The sequence below is a fragment of the Neltuma alba genome, unplaced genomic scaffold (genome assembly GCF_004799145.2).
Source record: "Neltuma alba isolate B1F8T4 unplaced genomic scaffold, ASM479914v2 tig00013355_pilon, whole genome shotgun sequence".
Taxonomy (NCBI): Eukaryota; Viridiplantae; Streptophyta; class Magnoliopsida; order Fabales; family Fabaceae; genus Neltuma; species Neltuma alba.
In genome coordinates this window covers 36,260-45,917 of record NW_021637621.1, presented here as the reverse complement: position 1 = coordinate 45,917, position 9,658 = coordinate 36,260, and the positions used below count along the sequence as shown (strand labels likewise).

The 9,658-nt window shown below is 31.9% G+C and overlaps 1 protein-coding gene across 1 annotated transcript; it reads right to left on the bottom strand.

Annotated features, from left to right (window-relative positions):
- LOC114736666 (MADS-box protein JOINTLESS-like) lies at positions 1–9,508 on the bottom strand. Its single transcript, XM_028924536.1, has 9 exons — positions 9,327–9,508; positions 7,309–7,390; positions 5,876–5,934; positions 5,676–5,775; positions 1,776–1,817; positions 978–1,016; positions 825–863; positions 674–729; positions 1–16 (listed from the first exon to the last, which is right to left on the bottom strand). The coding sequence occupies exons 1-9, from the start codon at positions 9,506–9,508 to the stop codon at positions 1–3; spliced, it is 615 nt and encodes a 204-aa protein (XP_028780369.1).
- Positions 9,509–9,658: the final 150 nt, after the last annotated feature.

Here is a 9,658-nt window from a genome sequence, read left to right as displayed (position 1 = left end):
TCAGGGAAACAGTAACCTGCGATTCAGTAAATAAAATAACGATTAATGAAACTTGATAATCTTAATTGTCTAGAGTTTTAGACTAATTAAACTCACCCACATGGATTGCAAATCATTCATGTAAGCCACAGGACTTGACACTAAAAACTTCATCGTCATGGACAACTACTACATTAATGAGGTTAACAATATCATGTCAAATGTACATAGACACGCAGATGCAGGTTGTTGGAGTACTAACAAGTTGTAAAAATTGAAGCTTATCTAGAGCACTAGGCCCATTCAAAACAAAATCTAATAAAATGATCTTAAATATAAGTACTAGATAATTAATTTACAGTTATTGAGAATGATTAATGACGTTTGTTATCTATAGTAAATGTGTTAGTTTACCTAAAACACCACATTCATTCATTTGCATTGAAAATTACCTTCATCAATAAAAAAATAAAAATAAAAAGCCCTTTAGTATTGCAACCAACATGATTGTTTGAAAAAGAATTATAAATTTGTAAAATAAAATGGATTTAGGACTTACAGTTAAAACCTAAACCATGCGCTTAACTAACTTCTATATTTAGGACCAAATACTTTCAACGGAGCAAAATAACTAGTCTACAGTAACCGGAGATAAAACACAGCTATCTCATCGGTGAGGTTTATAGCAACTTACCTTGTTGCGGGAGACGTGTTTGATGGCTGATATTGTTCATCCTCAAGCCATTGCGCCTATCAACACATAATTTCATTTCCCAGTTCGATACAATTCCCAGATAAGTACTGACAAAAGCAAAGACCATAGGAATCTGAAACCTGTTAATTACCTGATCTAATCTCTGGTTTTCTTCCATGGATTTGATTAACTGGATGAGCATTAAGTTTAAAAACTATGGTAAATGAGACGTTATATTATCACTATGGAGACACATTAATGAGAAATTAATTGACAAGAGAATTAGTGACAAGAATCTGACAACCTTCTTTAGCCTCTGGTTTTCTTCCTTGAGTTCGTCTTCCTTCATTGACATCAAAATTAAAACGCATCATTAAAACAAATAAGAGACATGAATGAAGACTCACAACGTACTACAAATGTTAACAAATTTTTTTATTAATGTAATATGTTACTATGACTAAAATATGGGATGAAGGGAGTGCCTTAGACATTACTGCATAGCATATTATATAACTACAAGAAATGAAATACTGGAAATATAAACTCAAGTTTATGGTTAAACTTAATCAGATGTGCTAAGTTCCTTTTTTTTGTGTATTTAAGTTGTTGATGATGGTAAGTATAGACTTGTTGATAAAGTTATGTGTTTAAAATTTAATAAAAAAAAACATGTGCTTTAGTTCTATATGAGTTTATCTATGTTAGAATTTATGTGCCGTTAATTTGAGGCATGTCATTTGTGGTTTTTTGTAATCTCTATTAAATATGGGCTTATTTGAAGGGTTATGAAAATTACTCTCTCCATTCCTTTTTATTTTTTGGGTCAATTCTCTCCATTCCTTTTTAATGGTCACTTTTTAAGAAAATGCTCGTTTATATTTATTTGTCATTACAAAATTTGAAGGTAAAAATAATTACTATTTTCTTCATTCTACCCTTGTATTTACTAACTTCAGAATACCAAAGGCAGCATTAATTACTAAAATAAAAGGTTAAGTTAGAAGGAATTAATTCTGATCAATACCTTCTCATTATAACAGAGAGGAAAAGACTGAATATAATGCATATAATGCTTTTGATAAACAAATATAACGCTAACCTTTTTCTTTAGAATATTGTTCTCCTGCTCAATTACTTCAACCTGAAACACATGGAGTTAGTTTCTATCTGTTATAAACATTGCAAGCTGCTTTTTACCCATGCCATGGAATCAAAAAACAGATAGAAATTACAAGCGCATCATAACTGTTTACTATTGCTAAATAGTATAGAAACAAATGAAAAAAGAAGAGGCAACTTTATATTGAACAGCAAACAGTATCAATAAATTCTAATTTATATAACATAGTAAATAACATTGCGCATTATCTCTCCAAAAAATGCCCTTTTGAATCAAACCCCATATGAAGCTCAGAAAAGCAAGAAGCCTCAGATAAGCCACTTACAATTCTTAGTTGTCTAGCATATGTTTAGGTTAAATTTCATTCTTAAATTGATGAAAAATTGAAAAAAAAAAACCTAAATTTTAAATTGGCTATAGTAGTCAAACCAAAGCATGTCATCTGTATAATCTTACAAGTGTTAAAGTAATAGTTAGCAGGAATATTGTATCCAATGAAGAGGCCAGTTGGGAATGGAATATTAACAAGGGAGCCATTCTCATTTGAATCCCTATAGACTAGAGTTTGACAATAGACAAGCAATGGCACCCTGCATTGACAAGTCCATATTCTTACTCATTTTCCTCACCTAGTGAAAGTGGCACCGCAAGATCAACAAGTTCTTCAGCATGAAGATTCTCTGGTGAAATACCGCCAAAAAATTCAAATGTTTACTAAAAGTAAATTTATGGATTTTGTAATTTTTCTGTGTATGTTTCAAACGCCAACACCCAACTTCTTTAGAAGCAATGGAAAAATTTGAGCGGCAAAGTGCCACGATTGAGGAGATTCAAGCCATTCATAAAACCCAACATGCGTCGGAGTTAGATGTTCATGAAGGCAAAAATGTTATGGGGTCCCGAGGGGTGCGGTAGAGTTGTTAGAGCCCAACCCATTTAAACCTTTTTAAATTGAGGACCAGCAGGCTTAAAAATTAGGTCCCAAAATGAGTAAATGGGCTAAAGTTGGGCCCCGTTGGATCAAATAATTAAAAGGCCATCCCTTAAATGTATGTTTTCTAATTTTTAACCTGCTAGAGACCAAGAGAGCTTCGCTCCTTCCATCCTCACACCAACTGCCCTCTGATCTCATTCTCAAGCTTCAACTCTTCGATCTTCCTTTAACTCTCAAAGTCTCACTTAGCTTGGCTGTTCTCCATCTAGATTTGATGCGGTATAAATTGTTTGTTTTTTTATCCTTCCCCATTCCTCCGCTGACAATGCAGTGTCCTTGACTTCTTTCTCCTAGGTTCTCCTTCATTATATTCCTTTTGTGCTCTACTCTATCCTACTCCTCTTGTTCTTTCATTTAACATGGCTAATGTTCTATTACCATAGAGTAGTTATTACGAACTAGATCAGAGCATGTTTGGATCAATTATTTGTGCTTAATGTTAATTTTGTTTGTTCAAACACGCATTTATTTGTTTAGTTGAAGCTTGGCCAATATTAATTATCAATTAGGAGGATTAGGGTTTTCCTTGATAAAGGGAATCTTGATTATGAATATAGATTGGGAAAGCGGGATTAGATGTGTTCTAATTTTCCATTAGGGTAAACATCTACCTAATGGACCCCATATAATCATTAAAGAGTAACTTTGGATTTTATTGCCTCTTGACTAGTTATGCTGGGAATGGCATGTTTAACACCTTAAGAGAGGAGTATATGTGAATGAAGAGACATTAATAGCCACTAAAACTTCATATTAACTAAAAGGGATTACCATTATAGGGTATGTGGTTTTGGAACAAGAACATTACCATTATGGCTTATATATTTTTTATTTGAAAATATTAAAAATAGCTTTTTTGGCCCGGCCCTTACTAATGGAAGCACTTGAGAGTATAAAGCTCGATTTGTTTTCAAGTGATACTAACAACAAGGTATGAATTTTGAGGAGACTTCTCCTCCAACTGCTCAATTTGAAATTGTGAGAGTTGTTTCATTTTTGGTCTCGTAGTTGCAGTTACCTGTTATTAATTTGATTCAAATTCTGGTTTTTAAATGGTGAGTTAGAAGACGAGGTTAATGTGACATCCTATAATTTAAAAGGAACTCACATGAAAATTTGTAGGGACCAACTTGTAAAGAATTATATAGTTTTGAGGTTTTATCCTAATTACGTATAGTGAAGGAGAAGTTGTGGCAGAAATATATAACTTCAATTCTGCACAAGATAGCAATCCTACTCTTCTTATATGTCTGTCTTGTTTGAGTGCCTAGTTTATTTTATGTAATTTCATGTGATAAGTAAATCTGTACTCAAAGTTAGAGCCTTGAATAGTTAAATATTGCCTCTTTGGCAAAGAATTATACCCTTGTGGTAAAGAAACTTGAAGGCAGAGCCTGTATAGTAAGAAAGCCTTGTGGCTAAGAGATGTCTTTGTGGCCTAAAAAGCAGGATAGGTAAGGGGGAGAGTGCAGTGGTTCTCTAATAATGAATTCTAGGTGTTTATGATATCATCTAATTAATATGTATGTCATCTTTTATATAGTGATTCATTTTATGTTATTATATATGTGTATTCCCTTCCTATTGGGATTTTCCCCAAAATATCATCCCATCTTGTCAACCCATACTTGGCGAAGTTAGTGGAACATACAATGACAGGCAAGTTGTCAATGAGTTTTGAGAAGAATAAAGAGGATCTAATTCAATTGTGATTCAGTTACATTTGGAATAATTAAGAGATGAAAAGTATCCCATAATTGTCTTAGATTTATCAGGTTTCTCTTATTGGAGTTATAACGGTCAACCAAAGTCATATTTGGCATATTCGGTAAATTATAGTTATAAATATATAAAATGATTTATGAACAGAGATTTGATAGGACTATGAATGATTTTCCTATATCTGTACCATTTCGATATATAGGATATGAGGATTATGAGACTGCTCATTATCAATTGTAAAAGGAATACGGATAAGTTTAGTTAGTGTCTTAAATCGGTCATTGAGAGCATTCTTTAATTTGTATCTTACATAGTTGAAGGGTCAAATGAGCATCAAACAGGAAAAATCATTTCCTATAACTAAAGGACATGGAGAGCGTTAGACTAGAATTTATTTAGGCTACGTCGATCCCTGTAGCATGAGGCAAATTTGAAATCCTATACAAAAGAAAATGTTTAAATTATGCATTTTGTATGAGGATATAGTTGCTTCTTGATCTGCGATTTGAAACTATGTTCACAAAAGGGGGAAAGAATTATAGATCACTACTAATATTCTTTGCTGGAACCATGGATTAAGGTAGCCTTATGGTAACCCCCCCCCCCCCAAAAAAAGTAGCCTCATGGCAGCCAAAAAACAAAGAACAGAAAGGTAGCTTTATAAAGAGACTTTAGTTGACCTTTCTAATGATAAAAGAATAGGGAGGTCTTGACCTTATCTAATTTTTATGTCATTCACTTCCTATTTTTTATGCTGCAATGAATATTTGAAATATAACATATAGTTTTGTCATTATAAAAGGGACAAATCGAATATTATGAGCTAAACAAGATGAACAACGGTCAAATAAGCCTCTGCATATTATATAGTTATTTCAGAGGGAAAACGACAAAAAAAAAACATGTTGAATTTCAAAAAGACAAATAGGCTATGATTACTATTCTTGTAATGGTTTGGACTACTCTTCGAATGACTTTAGCAAGTCAAAATCACTTAGCTGTCATTTTGAAATTCAACATGTATTTTTTTTTTTTGGGGTTATTTTTCCTATTTCTCAAATAAGCCATTGTTTAATTGACAGTTGATAACTGTAATTTACAGGTTAAAACAATCATAAAATATTTCAATTTTTTTAGCACCGTCATAAAAGGAAAAGACAAACCTTTGCTTTTGAAATGCGATGCAAGCTTGTGCTAAGTAAATGTTCTAGCTTCCTCAGATCTTTTACAGACAGCCCTTGTAGATCTTCTCCATTGAGCTGTCTATTATTAGATGTAGAGCAACATATTTGAATCTATAATAAACACATTGTACATCCCCCATAATAAAATCTTTAACACCATTTAACAATAGTAATAATACCTTATTTCAAGAGTCTTCTCTTCTATTTCCTTGTTTAGCTTAAAATATTCACCTTCAACCTGTCCAATTACCATATGCTTTCCACATTCAATAACAAAAGTTTTAATATACTCCAAGCATTTTCATATTAGGTATGTATATGGTCCATCATAACCTTGAATAAAAAAAGAAGTTACTGTTGAATAATTATAGCAGTAATATAATATATTCTCTCCACTTTTGAATATTAGTTAAGAGGTTTCTTTGACCTCAGTTCACTTAGTATTCCAAATCTATAATTTTTCTCGAAATTATCTCTATTTTTATAGGCATTAATATCCTCCTATTAGAGTCAATCCTAATTACACAAATAAAAGGAGTTTTCGCCAATGAATGTAGTTTCCAATGCCAGTGACCAGAGAGGATATTTCAGGATAACCAACACACATTTTTTAACAAATAACTAATTTAATTCTCTTAATATATATAAATTAGTTATCTAACTCATATATTTAGGGTGAGGGAAGTATATTGTACTCCCCCTGATCCATATTATAAGACGTTTCTAACTAATTTGCAAGTACCAATAAAAATAGTTAAAAGCATTAAATTTGTCATAAAATTTAAGAGATTTCTAATATTATCCTTATTAATCACACTATATTTCATATCATACTAATTTTTATTCTCTCTCACTATCCTTATTAAATATGGGCATATATGGGAAGAAATATTTAATGCTCATTGAAACTAGGGAAAATTCCAAAAAAAAACCCTTGGAATATATGAAATTCCAAATTGAGTCCTGGAATTATGTAAAGGACAAAAAGGGTCAATGACCCAATTTGTCATTTGTAAAATCAAGAGAAATCAACAACTTTGCCCTCATTTGTATTCATTCACTATAATGATTTAAGGAATCACTATAAAGATTTAGGTGTTAGCTAGATTCGTGTAGAGAATAACTACTCACTTTGGCGTAGTCAATTGCCTTGTTAACTACAACTAATCATATAATCATTAGAACAGTGTAAGTGTTAATTATATTCGTGGATAGAATAACTACTCACTTTTCCGTAGTCAGGTACCTTGTTATTAATTACAACTAATTATGTAATCACTAGAACAATGTAAGCGTTGCCTAGATTTGTTTAGAGAATAACTATTCATTTTTGCTTAGCCAGGACAAAGTTGTCAATTCCTCTTGATTTTACAAATGACAGATTGGGTCATTGACCCTTTCTGTCATTTACAGAATTCTAGGACCTAATGGGGACTTTGTATATTCCAAAGGCTTTTTCTGGGATTTTCACTTGAAACTATCAAAATGTCTTATAACCAAAAATATTTTTGTAAGATTTTTTATGTACAGACACACAGACAGAGATGGGGAAAAGAAAGATGAATCAAAACAGCAATAGATGAGGGGGTAGAGAGCAGAAGAAAAATTATACCTGTAGCTCTTGAGATAGCTGGTATGACTTCACAAGGTTCACATCTGAGTATAGGTTTCTCCTTTCAATTACTTGCCTCGTGCTTAAAACGACAAAAACATTGAAAATTAAAATGGAAGTCATACTTTAAAACTATTTCTAACCGAATTATATAGCATAAATTATCATTTGATGAATTAAAATTATTTATCGAATTTAAATTTTAACGGAAGTCATACTTTTGCTGGGGGGAGGGACACAATGGAAGTCATGGTTAAAATAAGTGAATTTAAATACAGCATTAAATTTGCTTATGTATTCAATCAGTCATGTATATATATACACACCAATGAATTTATTCTTAGTGGCTTCTATGGCCAAACATTACAGATGGGTGTTTTATTTAGAGATATAAATGTGACAATAATGTGTAATATAATAGCATTTGTTTCATTAACCGACTCTGAACTCCAGATAGACTCATTCAAAATTATAACATTTAAATATTGCTATTAATGGATATCAAAATATGAAGACAATAAGGAAAACGTCAAGAGCAATCTGTGATAAGTTGATAGCCTTACAAAACTTTTAGTATCTTCAAAGCAAAAGTGACCCGACCGTTCTAGTAGCACGTTCTCATAATCCTCTTTAAACTGTTTTAATCCACCTAACTAATCAATAAAAAACACAAAGAAAAAAAAATGAACTAAAAGGTAATTTGGGATGTTCTCTATTGACCCAAAAAAGAAAACATCCCTACCTCTTAAAAGTACGCCGTATTTGTACTTCTCTAGACCACTTAAATTAAACTAGAAGATTTAAATCTTCTTTTGATATTTTTTATTTTGAAAGAAACATAGTAAAAAATATATATATACAATTTTCCAACACCATTGAAAGTGATTTTTAATAAAAATAGAATTAAAATATTAAGATAAAAACCATCTCATATACAGACTATATCTCCCTCGAGATGAAGAGAGGACGTGCAGTACTGCCTGAACAACGTATTGTGGGCTTTTTGTTTTTTTTTTTTTTTTTTTTAAGAAATCAAAGACGAATACATTATTCTTGACTTGTGAATAGTATAGTTTCTTGTAGATTTTATATAATTTATACAACTATATTGATCGTTATGGAAAGGATCATATTTTTTTTCTCACAGAAGGAAAATAGCATCTTGACATTAACAAAAGCCCCTGGAACTCAAGCAGCTTCATGAAATCTAATATTCCTCCATATATGTGTCGTTTTCGTTATTTTCAAACCACTATTTTATACAGTTTTAAGTTTTAAACGTTGATTATTGTACGTATTATTCACATGAATGTTGAACAAATTCCATAGTCTCTTCCAAGACTATCAAGATTTCAGTGTTCAAACTATTTTAGCAGCAACCTCAAGACATTGCAGTAAAAAGTTAAAGGTATAAGCAAAACACAGTTATGATGAGATTACTCATCATTTTCAATTATACCCACATGATTAATTCTCAGATACACACACATATATAAAAGCACACAAAAGGACTATATCACAAGTTTTCCTCTTACAGCAAGAGAAGTACTTTGTGGAAGCAACTTGAATCTAAATCATTTCAATTAGAGAGAGAGAAGATACCTTGTATTGGCATAACAGAAGGTAATTTTCACCGAAACATGAACATGGTAATTGATGATCAAACAGATGAGATACATAAATGCTGACACTTAAAAAAGAATAGACAAATGAATTATGGATCAAACTTGGTATGCTAATAATCTATATTCTAGTTGAGTTATTGTGCTTTTTAGAGCCATTTCATGTGAAATCTCACTCTATCAAAACTGAAGGAGATTATATAGACAAATTTAGAAGAGAGCACGAATGAGATGAATAAAAGCATAGGCTATAACAGCTTCTTTATCAACAAATAAAGATCAGGATTTCTTTCCCTCTAAACAAAAACGAAAATCCCAGACGTGATTAAAATTCAGATTATTCTGATTCCTAGTGATAGAACACACATATACATGATATCGAGAGAGAAAAGATACCTTGTACTAGCATAATCAAAGAGTTTGCCCGAAGCTGAAAATACTAAGAGAGCAATCTCAGCATCACAGAGAGTTGACAGCTCCTTAGCCTTCTTGAATAGACCTTTCCTTCTCTTTGAGAAAGCCACCTGCCTCGCAGCTACGTTCTCGATCTTCTTTATTGCTATCTTCCTTCTCGTCATTTCAACCAATCTCTCCTTCAAACTAAAACCAAGTTAAATCAAAGAGAAAGAATTAGGGAAATCTAAAGATTTAATCCAAATTACGCAGAAGAATATTATCCGCGTGTTAAACGAAAAAGACAAGCATAAAATGAAGAGAACTTGGATTGG